At 43.8% G+C, this 24,331-nt stretch overlaps 1 protein-coding gene across 1 annotated transcript in view; it reads right to left on the bottom strand.

Annotated features, from left to right (window-relative positions):
• Positions 1–24,331, bottom strand: part of SLC4A8 (solute carrier family 4 member 8) — a 79,265-nt gene that overhangs the window by 10,928 nt on the left and 44,006 nt on the right. Inside the window, exons 13-20 of the mRNA XM_007452325.1 lie at positions 23,656–23,789; positions 22,622–22,867; positions 12,000–12,105; positions 11,248–11,409; positions 8,274–8,387; positions 5,751–5,912; positions 4,593–4,844; positions 1,792–1,860 (exon numbers count right to left, since the gene is read on the bottom strand). Of these exons, the coding sequence (XP_007452387.1) occupies positions 1,792–1,860; positions 4,593–4,844; positions 5,751–5,912; positions 8,274–8,387; positions 11,248–11,409; positions 12,000–12,105; positions 22,622–22,867; positions 23,656–23,789 (1,245 nt within the window). The remainder of the gene's footprint in view (positions 1–1,791; positions 1,861–4,592; positions 4,845–5,750; positions 5,913–8,273; positions 8,388–11,247; positions 11,410–11,999; positions 12,106–22,621; positions 22,868–23,655; positions 23,790–24,331) is intronic.

Genomic DNA, 24,331 nt, shown 5'->3' with positions numbered 1-24,331 from the left:
AAAAAAAAAAAAATCTACAAACAGTAAATGCTGGAGAGGGTGTGGAGAAAAGGGAACCCTGCTGCACTGTTGGTGGGAATGTAAATTGGTACCGCTAGTATGGAGAACAGTATGGAGGTTCCTTAAAAAACTAAAAATAGGGCTTCCCTGGTGGCGCAGTGGTTGAGAGTCCACCTGCCCATGCAGGGGACACGGGTTCATGCCCCGGTCCGGGAAGATCCCACATGCCACAGAGCGGCTAGGCCCGTGAGCCACGGCCGCTGGGCCTGCACGTCCGGAGCCTGTGCGTCCGGAGCCTGTGCGTCCGGAGCCTGTGCTCTGCAATGGGAGAGGCCACAACAGTGAGAGGCCCGCGTACCACACACACACACACACAAAAATTAAAAATAGAGCTACCATGTGACCGAGCAATCCCACTCCTAGGCATATATCTGGAGAAAACCATAATTCAAAAGGATGCATGCACCCCAATGTTCATTGCAGCACTATTTACAACAGCCAGGACATGGAAGCAACCTAAATGCCTACTGACAGAGGAATGGATAAAGAAGATGTGGTATATATATATATATATATATATATATATATATATATATATATATATATATATATATATATATATATATATATATATATATATATACACAATGGAATATTACTCAGCCATAAAAAGGAACAAAATAGTGCCACTGGCAGAGATGTGGATGGACCTAGAGACTGTCACACAGAGTGAATTAAGTCAGAAAGAGAAAAACAAATATCGTATAATATCGTTTATATGTGGAATCTAGAAAAATGGTATAGATGAACTTATTTGCAAAGCAGAAATAGAGTCACAGATGTAGAGAACAAACTTATGGTTACCAGGGATGGCGGGGTAGGATGAAGTGGGAGATTGGGATTGACATATATGCACTACTACGTATAAAACAGATAACTAATGAGAACCTACTGTATAGCACAGGGAACTCTACTCAGTGCTCTGGGATGACCTAAAAGGGAAGGAAATCTAAAAAAGAGTGGATATATGTATACCTATAGCTGATTCACTTTGCTGTACAGCAGAAACTAACACAACATTGTACAGCAACTCTACTCCAATAAAAATTAATTTTAAATAAATAAATAACCTGCCCAAAGTCACATTAGAACTCAGTGTATAAGAGTGACCACTAGACACTGTAAGATAACAAAGAGGAATGAGCCACCGGTATAAGAAGTGGCTAAATTATCAAATTATCTGGGTACCCAAGTTACCTCCTGATTCTCTCTGTTCAAAGGACTCAGAGGAATGAGTTGATAGATGGGAAAAGGCAGAGTGTGACAGGAAGTAATGCCTGCTTACCTGGAGCAGCTCCCACGACTCCCCAATCTCTTCACCAACGTACCCCCAGTTAAACCCGCACCCCCGCCTCACACTTTAGCCTGGCACTAAACCTAGTGTTGTCCATGTGTGGAAGCCAGTTTGGTTGTCGACCAACCTTTCAGATCTGTTTACCAGCATCTGACAAAATGTGTTTAATACGTGCCTGATAATTGTCTGTTGAATAACTGACGAATGACTGGAACCATGACATTGAATCAGGCCACCCTGAAAGTCTCTGTGCACTCGTGCCAACATGACCCTATTTTGCCCAATGTCCAAAGAAATGTCTAAAATAGCTGAAGCAGCAAGACTAGGAAATGGTTTCTCAAGAACTGGTTTGTGCTCCCCTAGGGAGGCTGTCTTTCCCTGGTCAGGACAGGTGAGCTCACCAAGAGAAGACACTGCCTGGCTGAACCATGCAATACCTGAATTCCCTGTAGTGAAGACACTCCCATGTAGAGGAAAACTCCATAGAGTACTGGCATCGGGATAAACTGAAGACGAAAGGGCAGAAAGGCCAGAAATTAAATTTGGTATCATAGCACACTCAAGATTATATAAACTTCCAAACCTCCAAGAAGGAAGCCAAGTCACAAAATCACGGCATAGATGCTGTATTCGTTTCTGCTGCCTTTACGTGATTTAGAAGTAGAAGCAAAAGCAGAAGCTGACAATGATAAAAATCATTTTGTCCTGAAATGAAATGATTACACGTAAGTGTAATTTGGTCCTGGTTAAATCATAGGTCTCACATCTTCTTCTCCCCATCTGGCTCTTCCTACTCCAGGGAAATGGGCGCGCGCGCGCGCACACACACACACACACACACACACACACACACACACATCTTTTACGGGACTGAAACCTTTTAAATCTTTTCTAATCGCAGAATCATCTCCTCAGGGATTTGGTGTATTTTAATATAGACTAATAACATTTGCTTTTTTACTAACCAGAGACTTGAGGGCAGGAGTAGGGAGGTTATCTTAACAGAGAAGGAATAATTGGGGGGAAAAATATCAACATTACTCTACTGCACTTGACTATACATACATACTTACCACATTATATCAGTCTAGGTAATTTTCAGAGCAACTTCATGAGATAGAGTAATGAGGCCTACGGAATCAAGGCAAGCCTTTTTGCAAAGACTAAACTCGACTTGCTTTTATTCTGAGGCTAAAGAACATTCCCAAACATAATTCTTCTTTGAACCAGAAAATCCCCACTGGATTTTACGTTGTTCCAGCTCTAGAGTGAGTAGACATCTCAATTTGGTGCTAACCTGGTTGGAAGAACTATTGAATGGTTTCCTAAAAGAATCCCCCTGAGACAGCTACAGGAAGGCCAGGCAGTGCCCACCACCAGGCCTTCATGGTTACATTCCCAGAGGAGCAGCGACCTTTGGGCTCCTCCAGATGGCACCCAGACCAGAGGCACCTAGGGCTGGGGACAGAGAGTAGAAGTGGGCAGGGCCATGAGGAGGGGTGGCAAGATTAAGTGGAAGGTAAGGGGACAGGAAGATGGTTCAGAATCCTTTCCCTCCTCTCCCACTTCTCACCCTTAAATAGCATTTGCAGTGCAGGCTGAGGTGGTTGACAATTCATCAAAAAGAGGGAGAAGGAGGCAAAGGAGATAAGTGCGTGCTCCGGAATGGTTGGGGCTTGCAGATAGAGCTTTCCTTTTTATTCCATTTTTCCCAGATGCAGGTCTTACACCCACAAAAAAAATTTTTTTTCTCATTTTCAAGGTGGCTCCATCTGTCCAAAAATCCTCTTTTCACCCCACATGTCACACCAGCCACTGCCCATTTTTCTGTTCCACTTCACAGAAAAAAACCTCTTGAAAGAGTTGTCTGCCCACATGCCCTTTACTTCCTCACCACCTATTTACTCTCCGGCCTCTGTCATTCGGCTTCTGCTCTATTGGTCCAATGAATCTGCTCTTGTCAAGTCCCGTTAGGCCTCCATGTTGCCAAACCCAATGGCCTTGATTTAGTCTTCATCTTTCCAGACAGTTTCTGACCAATCACTCCCCTTGCTTGGCTTCCCTGACATCACAGCCTGCTGGTGTCCCCCCTCCGCCGCCGGCAGCTCCTCTGAGCCTCTGTCGCTATCTCCTCCTCTACCCAACTTCGAAATATCGGCTCTCCTTAGACTCTGCTCTCTCTCTAGTCCTCCTCTTTTATATCTACCTTTCTCCCTCATCCACTCCTTAGGCTTTCAATACCACCGATGTGCTGTGGACTCCCACATTTATATTTTTAGCTCAGAAGCCTCCTCTAGCCTCTTCACTCAGATGCCTCCCAGACATCTCACTCAAATCTGACCATGCCCACCCCTTACAAAATCACTTCCTCCTTCATAACAGTCTTCTCCCTCCTAAATGCCATCACTCTCCACACAGATGGTCAAGTCAGAAACCTAGAAGGCATTTTGATGCTTCCATTTTCCTCACCCCATTCCATAACCAGTCGACCAGCAAGACCTTTGGATCTCCTCTGAGCTATCTATGCATCCCTACTACCAACTTCCTCATCCAAGCCACCATCCTCTCTCACCTGTAATAGACTCACTGGTCTCTCTGCCTCTATTTTTCCTCAACCCTAAAAACTTACTCTCTAGATTATCAGCCAGAGAGATCTTTTTAAAATACTAAATGGATCATGTCCCTCTCCTGTTAAAACCCTTCAAAGGTTACCTTTACCAGTGTCAGCGAGGCCCTGCATGATCTGCCCCTGCCCACTCTTCAATCCCATCTCAATGCTCTTGCCTTAACTCAACACCCTTGAGCCCTGGTATCTCCTAGAACACATATCACTATTTCCCACCTCAGGGCCTGTCTAGACTGCTTTTCTCCCTTCCCCCACGCCCTCTCCCACCATCCACGGCATGGCTGGCTCCATCTCATCTTAAATACCATCTCCTTAGAGAGGCCTTCTCTGACCACAGTAACTAAAACATCTCCCCTTAATTCTCTATAGTACCACAGAGAGTACCATATATTTCCTTTTATCACACATCATATTCTGTAATTACCGTGTTTGCTTTCTTAACTAACTTTCTTAACTACATCTTATCTGTCTTATACTACTAGAATAAATTCCTTCAGGGCAGGTATTTGTATGTGTATCTGTTTGCCATAGTGCTGTATTCCCAGCACCTAACAGAATTCCTGGCACAAATCAGGCACTCAGTATTTACCTAATGAATGAATGAACGGTTACCTTTAATATAGTTGTCATGAAGACTGAGCAGCCCATCAGCACAAAGATCATAAGGCCTGTTACTCTCTGTTCTCGGATACCCAAGAATTTGGGCTGTTCTCCAGGGGCAGAGCACTCAGATTCCAGTTTGAGGCTGTTCACATGTGTGATGGACAGGACAGTTGCAGCCACAAACCAGGGCAGGCCCATGATGGAGCAGACACCCAGCATGATGGCCACCATCAGCAGGTCCAGGTGGTAGCCACATCCTTTCTGTGGGGAAACAGAGTCTCCGTCACCATCAGTGGGCTGGCTGTAGTGGGACATAGGACAGTGAGCTAAGAGTCACAGGCCCAAAGCAGGAAGGAGTGTATGGATAAGAAGGAAGGGGTCCAGAGATTCCAGCAGAGTCTTCCAGCCCCTCCTGGTGTGGAGGGAACAGAGAAGAAAGAGAAACCTTAGCTGGTCTTACACATGCCAATATCCGATTTTTATTCAAGTGCCCCCAGATCTCACCCTGAGTCTCACATATTCAAAGATTCATCCTTTCTTGGCAGAGTAAGCAGAGACCAAGCCACATCCTGACCATTCTAGAGGGTAGACCCTACAGGAGTCGGAGATAAACAGGTTCCTACAAACACTCCCCATTCCTTGCCAAATATGGATGCTGCCTACTCTAGGGAAGAAAGGAATAGAGATGAGGCATGAAGCCTCTCACCAATAAATGTACTGGCACCAACCCTACCTCCTAGAATCCTTGGGCTCAAGGTTCAGTCTGGAAACCTCGATAATGGACATCAATGAGAGAATAACTGTTTCTAGGAAACAGTGGCTCAAGCCCTGACCTGAACATTAGGAACATAAGCCCGACCCAGACCATGTGGCTACGTGGGGACCACCAGGAATTCTGCCCACCAACCTCCCTCACAGGTCTGAGAGAAGAGTAATGGACTCCAAACTTCCTTCACATCATACAATCATGCTCTACCCTAGTTTCATCTCCAAACCAATCTTTGTCATTAATGGAGGGATTGGAACCCCCTGGAAACCCCATATGAGCTCCTTCCACGACTGATTTTATCCAGGTTCTACAGTTCCTGACCTAAACAGGCTTACCCTAAATTTTAAAAAAATATAATAGGTTGCCATTATGAGTCCTAGGTCAGAACTTCTTGTTACCTTGAGTTTGTGTTCCTTCCTGTTAATGATGACAGCTGTGATCTGCTGGTCCATGAATATCAAGATAGTGCAGAGAAGAGCTGGGATAATTGCAGCTATCACAGTCCACCAGGGATTGGGGCCAATAGGACTAATAATCCACCCTCGATCATCCCGTGTTGGCTAAAGGGAAAAAAACAAGATTTTTGTATTTTAAGTTAACTATAGTCATTAGGGCAAAACAGATCAAACTGAATCACAACAAGCACAATTCTTTTTATTCCTGAATGAGAATCCTTTAAAAAAAAAAAAAAAAAAAAAAAAGCATGAAACACAGGAAATCTATGGCCTTGTTCCAAATCCCCTTTTGAAAGACTCGGTCCCCAACTGTCAACTTCTTATGGAATGTTCATTACTACCTTACTTCCCTCCCTACTCTCCAAACCCCTGTGTACAGAAAAAGTGACTTTATCTCAACATCAGCCCAAGTAAAATATAATTGACAACAAAATCTGTTGTCAAAAAAGAACTTAATGACTTCCAAAGACAAATATAAATAACTTTGATTATCCTCCTCACTGCTCCCCTCCAGAAGCCGTATAATGTATGTCTACAGAACAAATAAAGGCAACAGAGAGCCAGTTACATGGAATTTCAGGGGACTGGTCCAAGGACCTCCTCCCAGCAGCAGTGCAACAGGGGTCCGGGCACTAGAGACTTGAGAAAGGAGCCCAAGACTGTTGAACTTGGGGACTTGTGTGATCTAGGACCCTCTCCAATGTCCCTGTAAGACTACTGTTCATAAACCTTATTTGGGTGTTTGTAAAATTCCTAAACTCTCCTAGATCTCAAAAAAATGCTAAGGTACTCTGAGGAAGAAAAGTTCACTTTGTTTGGCGAGTAGTGACGGAGGATAAAAGGCCAGGAGTACAAACTGGCCCAGAATTCACCAAAACTCAATGAACAAAGCAAAGACTATGACATCCAAAGTGTCTGGTTCCATATTGGTTATGACTCTAGGATTCAAAGACTCTTCAATAACGTCACCAAGTCCCAAATTATGAATAGCTTAGGTTCCGAAAGTTTACAGAATCTGTGTTTCCTGAGTACCAATGTTCTAAGTGGTAGTTAAATTGTTAGGTCAACACAAAAACTTATTAAACCCTGACTGACATTACCCCATCAGTAATAGTACTAGCCTTCAGATGGGGTCTTGGTCACTGGGGGCCATGTGGTATAATAGGGAAGAGAAGAAGGAAGAAAATTTCTTCCCTGCTTCCTGAAAGTGAGGCCTCCCAATGAGCAACACTTTCTTTGACATTCTCCCATCTCCCCTCTCGTCTCTCCTACCTTGCAGAGGCCGTCTTCCCAGATGTCCCAGAAATTCAGTGCCTTCTGACTGTCTTAGGCCTACCCATCAGGGAACATTTCCAGGGACTTCTTAATGCTCCCAGATTAGTTATTTTTACACAAAATCCATTCCTCGCACAGGGTCAACCTCCGCCAGGTATTAGAGAAAAAGCTGACTGCACTCATTCATACAAAGGTGAGAATGCCATATTCTAGGACGTATGTATTTTTAAAGAGGGTGTTTTTTAATCCATCAATTTCTAACTGGTGGCATTTCAGTGAATTCAACAAAATAAAATTTAAAATTTTCAAGCAATATGGAAAAAGGTATTTTTAACCAGGCCTACTTCAGAGAGAGCGAGAGAAAGGGAAGACGAAGGCCAACTGTGCCGGGTGTTTACAAGATAACGGCCTACGTTCCGGCTCCCTCCTCCTCCCCAGCCTCCCCCATTCTCTCCTCTCCTGAGGATGCCCAGGTTTACTCGCCCCTCCACCCCGTGGGGACCTACGGAACTGAGCTCAGCTCTTCCATCTTCTCAGTTTACTCAGTTAGTGCCCCCAAATTAAAATAGATTTGGAGTCCCCATGTTTTGATCATTTGTTTTACTTTTTTAGATTGGTTTTTGGATAAACAGTATAGATTATAGAGAGATATACAAGCAATGAATTAGGGTTGAAGAGATGTCATGATTACTCTGGTGGGGGCCCTAGACTGAGAATGAAGCTCCTGGGCCAGCTCACCTCCTCATAGGGCAAGATTCTTGAGGGGCGGGACCGAGGCCTACGAAGAGCCTTTTCATCCTTCCTGATACCCTTATACAGCCGATGCTCAATGAAGTGCTGTTAACCAGACTTGTTCCAGAGACCCATATTTCCACAGTCTCTGGTATATATTTATGTAAATACACATATTCCATTGTTTTAAATCTTCACATATTAAAAACAATAAGTAGCATTAATGAAAATAAATAATACTTTTCACTCATTAAACAACGCTAGATGTTCTGACTTTTCTGACTTGAACTCAGCCAAGCCTGAGGAGTTTGCTTTTCTGAATGGTGAGGCATGAGAGCAGCGTTCAGATTTAGAGGACTAAAAAATTCATCATCAGGATGGGGAAAGGCCTCTGAAATAACCTGGGACCAGATTCTATGAAACTACGTAAGGGTATCAAGTACCCTGAGATCTGTTTACCTTGAACACACTGGGAACTTGAAGCTTTGGTGATGGGATTCCAATCAAAAAATCAACAATCACCATTGTGAAGATAGTGAAGAAAACAGCAAAGTCACTCACCGTGGAGCGGACCTGGCACAAGAAAGGATTGGAGACATGTTTCAGTAGGTTAAGTACGATAGAAAAGACTCAGGTGTTGTAAAAGGCTTAAACATCCTCAGAAGAATGCTTTAATTTTATGGTTCAATTAATACAAGCATTTTTAAACAACAGGGACACTGTTAACATGCCCAAATTCATCCCCGAAGTGTGGACAGGACGGGGGAGAATGAATCCTCTGATAAACTCTACCGGAACCCACTCCAAACTCTGAGGAGTTCTGTTTAGAGCATCTAGGCCAAGCATTTAGAAAATAGTTCTGAGAACTTGGGATAAGATTTCCTGGGACCAGCAAGGTCCAGCTGTGCCAGCCAAGAACCTCACAGCAGCACCACTCCTCTTCTCTCTCAGACCCAACATCGAGTCCATCTGCAAGTCCTGTTGCCTCTGCCTTCAGCTCATGCCCAGAATCTGAGCCCTTCTCACCACCCCCATGGCTGCCACCCAGATCAAAGGCACTAGCAACTCTTGTCTCTATAGCTGCAGCAGACTCCTAACCCTGCCTCTTTCCTTATTTAAAGCTGCTGGAGGGACTTCCCTGGTGGCGCAGTGGTTAAGAATCTGCCTGCCAATGCAGGGGACACGGGTTCGAGCCCTGGTCCAGGAAGATCCCACATGCCGCGGGGCAACTAAGCCCCTGCGCCACAACTACTGAGCCTGCGCTCTGGAGCCTGTGAGCAACAACTACTGAGCCCACGCACCACAACTACTGAAGCCTGCACACCTAGAGCCCGCTCTCCGCAACTAGAGAAAGCCCACGCGCAGCAACAAAGACCCAATGCAGCCAGAAATAAATAAAAAAAAATTTTTAATTAATAAATGAAAAAAAAATAAAGCCGCTGGAGTGATCATTTAAAACACAAGTCAGATCACATCACTCCTCTACCCAAACCCTGAAATGGCTCTTCATTTCACTGAGTTAAAAAACCCAGAGCCCTTCTTGGCCTGTGAGGCCCGCATGCACTGGCATCTTTACTGCTCTGACCCAGCTCCCAACGCTCCCTGGCTCACTCACTTTGCTCCAGCCACACAGACCTCCTTGCTGTTTCTTACTCACGCCAGACTCACTCCCACCTCAGGGCCTTTATACTTGCTCATCCCTCTGCCTCAACTGCTTTCCCTCCAGGTAACCCTGAGGGTAGCTCCCTCTTTCACGTTCACTCAAATATCACCTTCCCCATCGGATCTTCTCTGATGCTTCTCCTTAAAAGTGGTCACCACCCTCCATCCCAGCACTTCCTGTACTCCTTTCCTACTTTATTTTTCTCCATAGCACTTATCACCATTTTGTCCCTTAGGGACTGACTCTCCCACTCTACAGTTTAGTGTAGCTTTAATAAAATACAATGCCCCTCAAATGCCCAGTGCCCAGCTTAATCCGAACTTCCAACGAGACAGAACCAAATATATCTTAGCCCCATGTAACATCACTGACACCTTCATCTGACTTTGCTTTCCTTTGAAACCTGAGGTTTCCAGCTCCCTCTCCCTGGTTTTGTTAGTTCTCCTCTGAATGTTACAGAAATTCTCTGAAAATGTAGCTGCCCCACCATGAAGCCCATCCTGACCAGCCTGGGGCCCAGGGCCCTTCTCTCCTCTGAACTCCTATGGCCCTTATGATCTAACTGTTTACTACTGCCTCCTGTGGGCATGGTTGCTTCACGGGTTTCCCTTTCCTATCTGATGGCAGGGACCATATATTTCTTAAAATCATATAATAGCTTTATTGAGATACAATTCACATGTTTTACAGTTTGTTTTATTATTTATTATTTTTTTACTGAAGGATAGTTGATTTACAATGTTTCAGGTGTACAGCAAAGTGATTCAGTTCCATATATATGTGATATAGTGATTCAGATCCTTTTCCGTTATAGATTATTACAAGATACGGAGTAGAGTTCCCTGAGCTCTACAGCAGGTCTTTGTTGTCTGATCTATTTTGTACGCAGTAGGGTGTATGTTACAGAGGCCATATTTTAAACTTCTGCATCACCCGTAGCACTCGACCCGGGCCTGAGCAAGTAGTCAGTACACAGCTGCCACTTGTTCACAATTCGTCCAGACCAGAAACACGCCCCAGAACTTACTCCATACGCGCCTCCCTTAACCACTGTGCAGGCTGACTGACGTCTGAGACTGTGTTTCCATCGTGAACGTGTGCACAGTAAATACCTCAGCCACTGAGCCCTCACCCATTCACACACCCTGCCCTGCACAGGCGCCCAACTGAAGACTCGCACACGCAGAAAAACCTCCATTTCCTCCTGATTGATCTCCTCCTCAAAGCAAAGACCCCTTTAGCCACTCTACGCTTGGCCTCTAATTCCACCCTGCCAAAAGCAGTCACGACACAAATAATGCCGTCTGCGTCAGGGAGAGACGCTTGAGGCTTCAAACCGTCACGCAGACCAAGTCAGCGATTTCATAAGCTATTGCCAGGGCCATCCCAGGGAGGAGGCTCTGGGGTCCCCTACACATCTCAAGCAATCATCCCAATTTACTACCTTCAGGAGCCAGCTCCAGCTACTGCTCGCTACCTGCCCCAGCAGGCTGGAAATGAGACTTATCACTCTCAGAGAACACGATTACCACCTTAAACTCACCTGACACTTTTCAATCAAAACCTCTTAAGTATTAACCCCTCATCCCACACCACACATCTATGAAAGAGGCTGCTGGACACAGGAAGAAGAGAAGGCCACGGCCTCCAAAATCAGGTCATTTGGAGCTCGGCGCCTGCCAATCTACTCACAAGCACCATGGAGGCCTAGAACAGGCTCTGTTATATTAGAAGTCTAACATGAAAGAAATGCAAGAGCATGCTACCTACTCTGGTTGGGAAGTAGCGGCTTGTCTTAAATGTCTTCAAGGTGCTGGAGAGGATGAAGGTGGTGAAGAATAGAATGCAGGACCAAAAGAGCACATCGGGAGTATAGGGTCCATGGTGGCCACACACAGAGCCCGTGAACTCTCCATGCATCTCCTGGCACTCCTGAAGGAACAAGGCACTCTGGGTGATGAAAGGCAGGTACGAGGGAGGAAACAGCTGCTGAGTCCACCAGCGCTGTCATCCCACGGTTGCTGGGAAGCTCAGGCTGCCTGCAGCATCTACTTGCCCTCCATGTAGCTGTGGGGCTCTTGCTTGCAGGTAGGGTGACTACTTAGAGTCCTGACTAAAACAATTTTGTAAAGGAAACCAAACTGTCTCAAGAAAACACGAGGTTCTAGGAGGGCCCTAGCAATCTGTATTATTTTTATTACAGAGGACTTCCAAACTTGAATGTTCTTCGAGCCCCACAAAACCTGGGTGTGCCCCCCTACCCTCTCTGATTTCATCCGCCCACATCCTGAGTGCAGGGTCACTGGGTGGGATCGTGTGGGAGAGAAGAGAGAGGTAGCCCTCCTTTCCCTTTATGCAGAGAGAATTTTGAAGGGGAAAGGAAAGTCAGTAAGAACAGTTTTAAAAAAGCTTTATTTCTGTAAATGCCAGAGCCTGCTGAAGGGCTACCCCACTTCTACCTAGAAGGTCCCCTTAAACCTGGGGGTCACGAGACTGAGCCGCCCGGCAGCGCCCAGACTTACACTAACAGTCAGGTTGGCCCAGTGGACTTCTGTTGTCACGATGTTGTGGTCCTTCCAGTACTGCAAGGTGTGATTGTTTGGATTCTCTGGGAGAGTACACCTGCAGCTGAGGAGAGAAGAAAAAAGATTCCTAAGGGAAGTAGCCAAGTATTCAATTAAATATTTCTAGTCATGACTGGGCTACAGGCACTGCCAAAGCCCACACTATTTCTCCTTTGCCCACTTTAGATCCCTGAGGTTGGTCCTATTCATTGAGACCCAGCCACACCCTGATTCTTCAGTCAATCATTACTAAAATTGAGCTCAAATCGGCATGTGGGTCTTGGGTTAAATTGTACTGACAACCAAGTTTGGCATCTGATGTGGTAGTTTCCTTGCCTAGTTTCTATGTCTTAGGCTCTTCCTATGAAATGCACCCTACATAGCAAGGAGAACCGGATACGCCGTTCAGCTCTCAACAGCGTCCTCAAGCCTAAGTATCTTGCTCCTTAAACCTGCAACACATTCTTGCTCTAAAAATCAGAGCCTCTTGGAATTATGACAGAAGCTACATTATCCCTGGTAATATCCCACTATCTTGACCATTCCCTGGCTTCCCCCGGCCTCGTCTTGCATCCAAACCAGAGCAGACCAGACCTGTCCCACTGGCCACCATGTTGCTTCCTCATCCCAGCATGCTTCACTCCTGAACTGCCTCCCAGTATACTCAACTGATACAGCCATTCCCACCAACTTTGTTTCATCTCTGATTTTAATGAGCATGCCTTCTAAGGATATAGCATCACAGAATTAAAATTCAAAAAGATCTCAATAGGTAGTAACAATAGGAGGAAATCAACAAAATGAAAATAGGGAAAGCCATAAAGTCCTACATTTAGGTATAAAAAAATCAATTCCAAACTTGGAAACAACAAAGGTGTCCTTCAGTAGGTGAATGGATGTACTGTAGTACATCTAGACAATGGACTATTACTCAGTGCAAAAAGGAAATGAGCTATCAAGCCATGGAAAGACATAGAAGACCTTTAAGTGCATATCACGAAGAGAATGAAGCCAATCTGCAAAGCCTACGTACTGTTTCATCACAACTATATGACATTGTGGAAAAGGCAAAACTACGGAGTAAAAAGATCAGTGGTTGCCAGGGATTGGGGTGACGGGGAGGGCTAAAAATGAAGAGCACAGAGGAGTTTTAGGGCAGGGAAACTGTTCTGTAGGAAACTATAGTGGCAGATATGTCATTACACATCTGTCAAAATCCACAGAATGTACAATGCCAAGGGTGAACCCGAATGTAAACTCTGGACTTTGGGTAATTATGATGTGTCACTGACTGCAACAAACATGCCACTCTGGTGAGGGATGTTGATAGTGGGGGAGGCTGTGCGTGTGTGTGCGGTGGGTGTGTGGGAACTCTGTACTTTCGGCTCAATTCTGCCGATTCTAAAACTTGCTCTTAAAAAATTAAGTCTATTTAGGGACTTGCCCGGTGGCGCAGTGGTTAAGAATCCACCTGCCAATGCAGGCGACACGGGTTCGAGTCCTGGTCCGGGAAGATCCCACATGCTGTGGAGCAACTAAGCCTGTGAGTCACAACTACTGAGCCTGTGCTCTAGAGCCCACGGGCCACAGCTACTGAAGCCCGTGCACCTAGAGCCCGTGCTCTGCAACAAGAGAAGCCACCCCAATGAGAAACCTGCGCACCGCAAAGAAGAGTAGCCCCTGCTCGCCACAACTCGAGAAAGCCCGCGCCCAGCAATTAAGACCCAACGCAGCGAGGAGGAGCTTCAAGATGGCGGAAGAGTAAAACGCGGAGATCACCTTCCTCCCCACAGATACATGAGAAATCCATCTACACGTGGAACTGCTCCTACAGAACACCCACTGAACGCTGGCAGAAGACCTCAGACCTCCCAGAAACCCCCCACGTACCTGGGTAGGGCAAAAGAAAAAACACAGACAAAAGAATAGAGACGGACCTGCACCTCTGGGAGGGAGCTGTGAAGGAGGAAAGGTCTCCACCCACTAGAAGCCCCTTCGCGGGCGGCGGAGGGGAGGAAGCTTCGGAGCCGCGGAGGAGAGCGCAGCCACAGGGGCGCGGAGGGCAAAGCGGAGAGATTCCCGCACAGAGGATCGGGGCCGACCGGCACTCACCAGCCCGAGAGGCTCGTCTGCTCACCCGCCGGGGCGGGCAGGACTGGGAGCTGAGGCTCAGGCTTCGGTCGGAGCGCAGGGAGAGGACTGGGGTTGGCGGCTCGAACACAGCCTGGAGGGGGTTGGTGCGCCACGGCTGGACGGGAGGGAGTCCGGGGAAAAGTCTGGAGCTGCCGAAGAGGCAGGAGACTTTTTCTTCCCTCTTTGTTTCCCGGTGCGCGAGGGGAGGGGTTTCAGAGCACCGCTTAAAGGAGCTCCAGAGACGGGCGCGAGCCGCGGCTAACAGCGCAGACCCCAGAGGCGGGCATGAGACGCTAAGGCTGCTGCTGCCGCCACCAAGAAGCCTGTGTACGAGCACAGGTTACTATCCACACCCCGCTTCCGGGGAGCCTGTGCAGCCCGCCACTGCCAGCGTCCGGGGATCCAGGGACAACTCCGCCGGGAGAACGCACGGCGCGCCGCAGGCTCAATCCGCATGCGCACCCCTCCCTCCCCCCCAGCCTGAGTGAGCCAGAGCCCCCCGAGTCAGCTGCTCCTTTAACCCCGTCCTGTCTGAGCAACGAAGAGACGCCCTCAGGCGACCTACATGCAGAGGCGGGGCCAAATCCAAAACTGAAACCCTGGAGCTGTGAGAACAAAGGAGAGAAAGGGAAATCTCTCCCAGCAGCCTCCGAGCAGCGGATTAAAGCTCCACAGTCAACTTGATGTACCCTGCATCTGTGGAATACCTGAATAGACAACAAATCATCCCAAATTGAGGAGGTGGACTTTGGGAGCAACGATATTTTTTTTTTTTTCTCTTTTTGTGAGTGTGTATGCGTATGCTTCTGTGTGTGATTTTGTCTGTATAGCTTTGCTTTTACCATTTGTCTTAGGGTTCTGTCTGTCCGTTTTTTTGTTTGTTTTTGTTTTTTGTTTTTAGTATAGTTTTCAATGCTTGTTATCACTGGCGAATTTGTTTTTTGGTTTGGTTGTTCTTTTTCTTTTTTTTTTAATTACTTAAAAAAAATTTTAATAATTATTTTTTGGTTTTTATTTTAATAACTTTTTATTTTATCTTTTTCTTTCTTTCTTTACTCCCTTTTATTCTGAGCTGTGTGTATGAAAGGCTCTTGGTGCTCTGGCCAGGCATCAGGGCTGTGCCTCTGAGGTGGGAGAGCCAAGTTCAGGACATTGGTCCACCAGAGACCTCCCAGCTCCACGTAATGTCAAACGGCGCAAATCTCCCAGAGATCTCCATCTCAATGCCAAGACCCAGCTCCACTCAACGACCAGCAAGCTACAGTGCTGGACACCCTATGCCAAACAACTAGCAAGATAGGAACACAACCCCACCCATTAGCGGAGAGGCTGCCTAAAATCATAAGGTCACAGACACCCCAAAACACACCATCAGACGTGGACCTGCCCAGCAGAAAGATAAGATCCAGCCTCATCGACCAGAACACATGCACTAGTCCCCTCCACCAGGAAGCCTACACAACCCACTGAACTAACCTTAGCCACTGGGGTCAGACACCAAAAACAAGGGGAACTACGAACCTGCAGCCTGCGAAAAGGAGACCCCAAACAATAGTAAGTTAAGCAAAATGAGAAGACAGAGAAACACACAGCAGATGAAGGAGCAAGGTAAAAACCCACCAGACCTAACAAATGAAGAGGAAATAGGCAGTCTCCCAGAAAAAGAATTCAGAATAATGATGGTAAAGGTGATCCAAAATCTTGGAAATAGAATGGAGAAAATACAAGAAACGTTTAACAAGGACCTAGGAGAACTAAAGAGCAAACAAACAGTGATGAACAACACAATAAATGAAATTAAAAATTCTCTAGAAGGGATCAATAGCAGAATAACTGAGGCAGAAGAACGGATAAGTGAGCTGGAAGATAAAATAGTGAAAATAACTACTGCAGAGCAGAATAAAGACAAAAGAATGAAAAGAATTCAGGACAGTCCCAGAGACCGCTGGGACAATCTACCTGAAAAAGAATTCAGAATAATGATAGTAAAGATGATCCAAAATCTTGGAAATAGAATGGAGAAAATACAAGAAACGTTTAACAAGGACCTAGAAGAACTAAAGAGCAAACAAACAATGATGAACAACACAATAAATGAAATTAAAAATTCTCTAGAAGGGATCAATAGCAGAATAACTGAGGCAGAAGAACGGATAAGTGACCTGGAAGATAAAATAGTGGAAATAACTACTGCAGAGCAGAATAAAGAAAAAAGAATGAAAAGAATTAAGGACAGTCTCAGAGACCTCTGGGACAATATTAAACGTACCAACATTCAAATTATAGGGGTCCCCAAAGAAAAGGGGTCCCAGAAGAAGAAGAGAAAAAGAAAGGGACTGAGAAAAAATTTGAAGAGATTATAGTTGAAAACGCCCAAGATTACTCTATCCAGCAAGGATTTCATTCAGATTTGACGGAGAAATTAAAACCTTTACAGACAAGCAAAAGCTAAGAGAATTCAGCACCACCAAACCAGCTTTACAACAAATGCTAAAGGAACTTCTCTAGGCAGGAAGCAAGGGAAAAACAACAAATAACACACAAGGGAATCCCCATAAGGTTAACAGCTGATCTTTCAGCAAAAACTCTGCAAACCAGTAGGGACTGGAAGGACATATTTAAAATGATCGAGGAGAAAAACCTGCAACCAAGATTACTCTACCCAGCAAGGATCTCATTCAGATTTGATGGAGAAATTAAAACCTTTACAGACAAGCAAAAGCTGAGAGAGTTCAGCACCACCAAACCAGCTTTACAACAAATGCTAAAGGAACTTCTCTAGACAAAAACACAAGAGAAGGAAAAGTCCTATAATAACGAACCCAAAACAATTTAGAAAATGGGAATAGGAACATACATATCGATAATTACCTTAAATGTAAATGGATTAAATGCTCCAACCAAAAGACACAGACTGGCTGAATGGATACAAAAACAAGACCCATATATATGCTGTCTACAAGAGACCCACTTCAGACCTAGACACACATACAGACTGAAAGTGAGGGGATAGAACAAGATATTCCATGCAAATGGAAATCAAAGGAAAGCTGGAGTAGCAATTCTCATATCAGACAAAATAGACTTTAAAATAAAGACTATTACAAGAGACAAAGAAGGACACTACATAATGATCAAGGGATCGATCCAAGAAGAAGATATAACAATTGTAAATATTTATGCACCCAACATAGGAGCACCTCAATACATAAGGCAAATACTAACAGCCATAAAAGGGGAAATTGACAGTAACACAATCATAGTAGGGGACTTTAACACCCCACTTTCACCAATGGACAGATCATCCAAAATGAAAATAAATAAGGAAACACAAGCTTTAAATGATATATTAAACAAGATGGACTTAATTGATATTTAAAGGACATTCCATCCAAAAACAACAGAATACACTTTCTTCTCAAGTGCTCATGGAACATTGTCCAGGATAGATCATACCTTGGGTCACAAATCAAGCCTTGGTAAATTTAAGAAAATTGAAATCGTATCAAGTATCTTTTCTGACCACAACGCTATGAGACTAGATATCGATTACAGGAAAAAAGTCTGTAAAAAATACAAACACATGGAGGCTAAACAATACACCACTTAATAACGAAGACATCACTGAAGAAATCAAAGAGGAAATCAAAAAATACCTAGAAACAAATGACAATGAAAACACGACAACTCAAAACCTATGGGATGCAGCAAAAGCAGTTCTAAGAGGGAAGTTTATAGCAATACAATCCTACCTTAAGAAACAAGAAACATCTCTAATAAAAAACCTAACCTTACACCTAAAGCAGTAAGAGAAAGAAGAACAAAAAAACCCCAAAGTTAGCAGAAGGAAAGAAATCATAAAGATCAGATCAGAAATAAATGAAAAAGAAATGAAGGAAATGATAGCAAAGATCAATAAAACTAAAAGCTGGTTCTTTGAGAAGATAAACAAAATTGATAAACCATTAGCCAGACTCATCAAGAAAAAAAGGGAGAAGACTCAAATCAACAGAATTAGAAATGAGAAAGGGGAAGTAACAACTGACACTGCAGAAATACAAAGGATCAGGAGAGATTACGGCAAGCAACTATATGCCAGTAAAATGGACAACCTGGAAGAAATGGACAAATTCTTAGAAAAGCAAAACCTTCCAAGACAGAACCAGGAAGAAATAGAAAATATAAACAGACCAATCACAAGCACTGAAATTGAAACTGTGATTTAAATTCCTCCAACAAACAAAAGCCCAGGACCAGATGGCTTCACAGGCGAATTCTGTCAAACATTTAGAGGAGAGCTAACACCTATCCTTCTCAAACTCTTCAAAAATACAGCAGAGGGGGGAACACTCCCAAACTCATTCTACAAGGCCACCATCACCCTGATACCAAAACCAGACAAAGATGTCACAAAAAAAGAAAACTACAGGGCAATATCACTGATGAACATGGATGCAAAAATCCTCAACAAAATACTATCAAACAGAATCCAACAGCACATTAAAAGGATCATACACCATGATCAAGTGGGGTTTATCCCAGGAATGCAAGGATTCTTCAATATATGCAAATCAATCGATGTGATACACCATATTAACAAATTGAAGGAGAAAAACCATATGATCATCTCAATAGATGCAGAGAAAGCTTTCGACAAAATTCAACACCCATTTACGATAAAAACCCTCCAGAAAGTAGGCATAGAGCGAACTTACCTCAACATAATAAAGGCCATATATGACAGGCCCACAGCCTACATCATCCTCAATGGTGAAAAACTGAAACCATTTCCACTAAGATCAGGAACAAGACAAGGTTGCCCACTCTCACCACCATTGTTCAACATAGTTTTGGAATTTTTTGCCACAGCAATCAGAGAAGAAAAAGAAATAAAAGGAATCCAAATTGGAAAAGAAGAAGTAACGCTGTCACTGTTTGCAGATGACATGATACTATACATAGAGAATCCTAAAGATGCTACCAGAAAACTACTAGAGCTGATCAATGAATTTGGTAAAGTAGCAGGATACAAAATTAATGCACAGAAATCTCTGGCATTCCTATATACTAATGATGAAAAATCTGAAAGTGAAATCAAAAAAGAAAACACTCCCATTTACCATTGCAACAAAAAGAATAAAATACCTAGGAATAAACCTAAGGATACAAACGACCTGTATGTAGAAAATTATAGGACACTGATGAAAGAAATTAAAGATGATACAAATAGATGGAGAGCCATACCATGTTCTTGGATTGGAAGAATCAACATTGTGAAAATGACTATAGTACCCAAAGCAATCTACAGATTCAATGCAATCCCTATCAAACTACCACTGGCATTTTTCACAGAACTAGAACAAAAAATTTCACAATTTGTATGGAAACACAAAAGACCCCGAATAGCCAAAGCAATCTTGAGAACGAAAAATGGAGCTGGAGGAATCAGGCTCCCTGACTTCAGACTATACTACAAAGCTACAGTAATCAAGACAGTATGGTACTGGCACAAAAACAGAAAGATAGATCAATGGAACAGGATAGAAAGCCCAGAGATAAACCCACACACATATGGTCACCTTATCTTTGATAAAGGAGGCAAGAATATACAGTGGAGAAAAGACAGCCTCTTCAATAACTGGTGCTGGGAAAACTGGACAGGTACATGTAAAAGTATGAAATTAGAACACTCCCTAACACCCTGCACAAAAATAAACTCAAAATGGATTAAAGACCTAAATGTAAGGCCAGACACTATCAAACTCTTAGAGGAAAACATAGGCAGAACACTCTATGACATAAATCACAGCAAGATCCTTTTTGACCCACCTCCTAGAGAAATGGAAATAAAAACAAAAATAAACAAATGGGACCTAATGAAACTTAAAAGCTTTTGCACAGCAAAGGAAACCATAAACAAGACGAAAAGACAACCCTCAGAATGGGAGAAAATTTTTGCAAATGAAGCAACAGACAAAGGATTAATCTCCAAAATTTACAAGCAGCTCATGCAGCTCAATATCAAAAAAACAACCCAATCCAAAAATGGGCAGAAGACCTACATAGGCATTTCTCCAAAGAAGATATACAGACTGCCAACAAACACATGAAAGGATGCTCAACATCACTAATCATTAGAGAAATGCAAATCAAAACTACAGTGAGGTATCACCTCACACCCGTCAGAATGGCCATCATCAAAAATCTACAAACAATAAATGCTGGAGAGGGTGTGGAGAGAAGGGAACCCTCATATGCACTGTTGGTGGGAATGTAAATTGATACAGCCGCTATGGAGAACAGTATGGAGGTTCCTTAAAACCTAAAAATAGAACTACCATACGACCGAGCAATCCCACCACTGGGCATATATACCCTGAGAAAACCGTAATTCAAAAAGAGTCGTGTACTACAATGTTCATTGCAGCTCTATTTACAACAGCCAGGACTTGGAAGCAACCTAAGTGTCCATCAACAGATGACTGGATAAAGAAGACGTGGCACAGATATACAATGGAACATTACTCAGCCATAAAAAGAAACGAAATTGAGTTATTTGTAGTGAGGTGGATGGACCTAGAGTCTGTCATACAGAGTGAAGTAAGTCAGAAAGAGAAAAACAAATGCCATACGCTAACACATATATATGGAATCTTTAAAAAAAAGAAAAAAATGGCCATGAAGAACCTAGGGGCAAGACGGGTATAAAGACGCAGACCTACTAGAGAATGGACTTGAGGACACCAGCGGGGGGAGGGTAAGCTGGGACAAAGTGAGAGAGTGGTAGTGTATATATGGACATATATACACTACCAAATGTAAAATAGATAGCTAGTGGGAAGCAGTCGCGTAGCACAGGGAGAGCAGCTCAGTGCTTTGTGACCAGCTAGAAGGGTGGGATAGGGAGTGAGACTCAAGAGCAAGGAGATATGGGGATATATGTATATGTATAACTGATTCACTTTGTTATAAAGCAGAAACTAACACACCACTGTAAAGCAATTATACTCCAATAAAAACGTTAAAAAAAAAAAAAACCAATGCAGCCTAAATAAATAAATTTATTATTTTTTTAAAATTAAGTCTATTTAAAAAATCAGTTCCACACATATTAACATAAAATCACTTGAAGAGTTGGGGAGTTCTAGCTTCATAACAGCTCTATATGAATCGACAGTGGAATGCAATGGAAATATAAGAAAAATACCGTCTTAAGCTTTATTAACAAAGAACTACAGTATCCAGATTCAAAGTCTACTCAGTCCAGAGCTGGTCACTTTTGTCTGTCTTCTCCCACTAGAATATAGCCTCATGAGGGTAGATCCTTTGTCTGTCATGTTCACCATTATGTTTCCAGAGCCTAAACAGTGCCTGGCACATAGTAGGTGCTCAACAAATATTTGTTAAATGAATAAATGAATGATTAAAAAAGGTCAAAGAATGAACCTTACTCCAATGCCAATGGGCAATCCAGAACTCTAATGCCAATCAGCAATCCACTAGGCTTCAAAGATTATACTCCCTAATGGTGATTATTCTGTAATAAAATCATTTTTAAATTCTAGTGCATGTTTTATGAGTCCTGATTTTTAAAGGGTGGATGAAAGGATAGCTAGAATCTAGAAAAGTGTATCTGTGGCTGGCTGGCTGGCTGGCACTTCCATGCAGTGTGCCTTCTGCTCAGGCAGTTTCAGATTGACATTGTTCACTTCACAACCAGACCTTCCACATCAGAATGGTACAGCCAGAAGGAGGGAACTTGATGTTCAAAGCTAAAGGATGAGGAGAATTCTATTTAGTCATAATTTGGAGAAGACTGTTCCAGAGAAGAAATGTTTATAGGACCAGACTCTCCTAGAGGGTTGAAAACACAGCCAAATACTATGTGCCTTTTCCAAATGATCCAAACCATACTGAATAACTGAAGAAAATACAATCTCTTGAGTTGAAATCTAGGCAAGTAAGTAGATTTCTAGATCTTTAGCATACAGAGTAAGAGACCTGTGGATCTGTAAGGAATTATTAATATTCTCTACCTAATAATGCCTAAGAGTAGCCTATATATCCTTAGAGAGATCCTGACGTGGTCCAAGGCCTCACAGGTCCTTGCAAAAGAAGTTCTTCCCAACAACTAACTTGAATTCTCCCTGCTACATTTGCAGCCTACTTTTGTCTTAATGCCTGGACCCAAAAGACATGTTCTGGAAAGCATTTCTCAAGTCCCCTCTGAGGTTCACCCTTAATCCATCTTCCCCATCATCACTTTTGACTGTTCTCCTCTGGCAGGCCCCCAGGTCTCCATGTCATGTCTGAGCTCTGTTTCCCAGCGGTCCAAGACACTTCCTTAACAGAAGCTACAAGTACTGCCTGGCACACTACCTCAGCCATTATACTCAGGTCCTTCACTTTATTTTTTTAAAGAAAGCAGAAGCAGAAAGCATACTTACTAATACAGGCTAAGGTGGTCCAGCTGACTGTGCATGTGGATGGGGTAGGTCTCTGCCAGGTGAATCAGCTTTTCTATTGCTTCATAGATGAAAATAATGCAAATCAGGGAGGCAAATGCTTCTTCAGTGAAGCGGGTAATGTAGCAGACAAGTGAACTGGCGTCAGTTGCCACAAGGACAATACACAGGAAGGCGGTCCACAGTCCGATACAGGCTCGCAGGGAGAGGTATGAAAGAGCATAGTCTCTGAAACAAAACCAAAGTTCACCAAAAATCAGGGGTGGATGGCATTACATTCTGACCCATTGCATTGGAGGCAAAGGGTCAGAAACGTGGTTAGTTCATCTCTTATTATCACTTCCAGTACTGCAACCCAGTTTGTCCCTAATTCTGACTGCACTTCACTCCTGAAGGCTGCCCTGGGATGGTGTGACAAAGATTTGCTTTATGGGTGGTATTTGCCACAGCAAGGACAGAGACAGTGGAGGAGGTGGAAACTGTCCGCCACACACTTCTGCCATCACTGCCCGACGTGATTCAGATCCTATTCTTGCAGTTAAGAAAAAAGAGCTGGCCCTTGTGGACATACTGTATAGCACAGGGAACTCTACCTAATGCACTGTGGTAACCTAAATGGGAGGGAAGTCCAAAAGGGAGCGGATATCTGTATGCGTATGGCTGATTCATTTTGTTGTGCAGTGAAGGCTAACACAACAGTGTAAAGCAGCCCTACTCCAACAAGAATTAATAAAATAAAAAAAAAATTGACTGGAAATGGAAATGGAGGAGTTTGGATTAGCTAGGGAAAGTGTTTTTCAAGATAAAAAGTCAAGACTTCAATAGTGATTGAAGGACATTAATAAAGCTCTTTAAGGCCAAGAGATCTGCTATTTTAGGTATGGTCCTACCTGGGGGCAGGGCAACAGACCAAACAATGCTCTCTGGCTACTTATACTCACCTAGGACCCTGACATTCAATCCTAACAGCACACTAACACATCCAGATAGAGTTTTCAGAAAACCAAACGTCTTACTTGCAGAATTTGAACAAAATCTTTTCAAACACAAGCACTGGCCCAGTACTTCCAAGGATGGTGAGAGCCTGTCCGGCAAACAAGGAATAGGCAATCCCAGTCATGGAGGCTCCAAACAAGGATTCAATTGCACTCTGAGAGGGGAAGAAAAGATGATCCCTGAGTCCACAGCCCATCTGCAGTGAGTGATGCAGGCTTATGTTCAGCCCCAACTCAGCTCTCCGGTGTGCCTGACAAGCCATTTGCTTGTGTTTCGTCTTAGCAAGAGTGATGTGTACACAGTCTAATCCTCCTGTAAATGGATACCACTTTGATAATTCAGGTGCCCAAAGCCATCCACATATGATTCCTTAACTAAGTCCTGTTCTGCATGACTCAATTCAGTATTTATAAATATACATAGAAAAGCACAATGATACCATTCACACTACGGGCTGTCATACAGAGTCACCTTAAATCTTATTTGCATATGACATTGATATATCATTTTCCATCCTTGGAGCAATGGGCAATGCAACTGGGCAGTCAGTTACTGAAATTGATATTCAAGCAGAAGAGGGTCTGTTGTAAAGGGAGAGCTGTGCTGCTGGCTGGCATGAGGTCAGAAGACCACAGTAATTCAGTGGGAAGAATCCAATCTCCTCAGTCCTCGCCCAGGGAATTTCCCCCCCCCCCC

Source organism: Lipotes vexillifer, unplaced genomic scaffold, assembly GCF_000442215.2.
Source record: "Lipotes vexillifer unplaced genomic scaffold, Lipotes_vexillifer_v1.1 scaffold422, whole genome shotgun sequence".
Taxonomy (NCBI): Eukaryota; Metazoa; Chordata; class Mammalia; order Artiodactyla; family Lipotidae; genus Lipotes; species Lipotes vexillifer.
The sequence above is the reverse complement of the archived record's forward strand: the minus strand, read 5'-3'. Positions and strand labels throughout refer to the sequence as shown.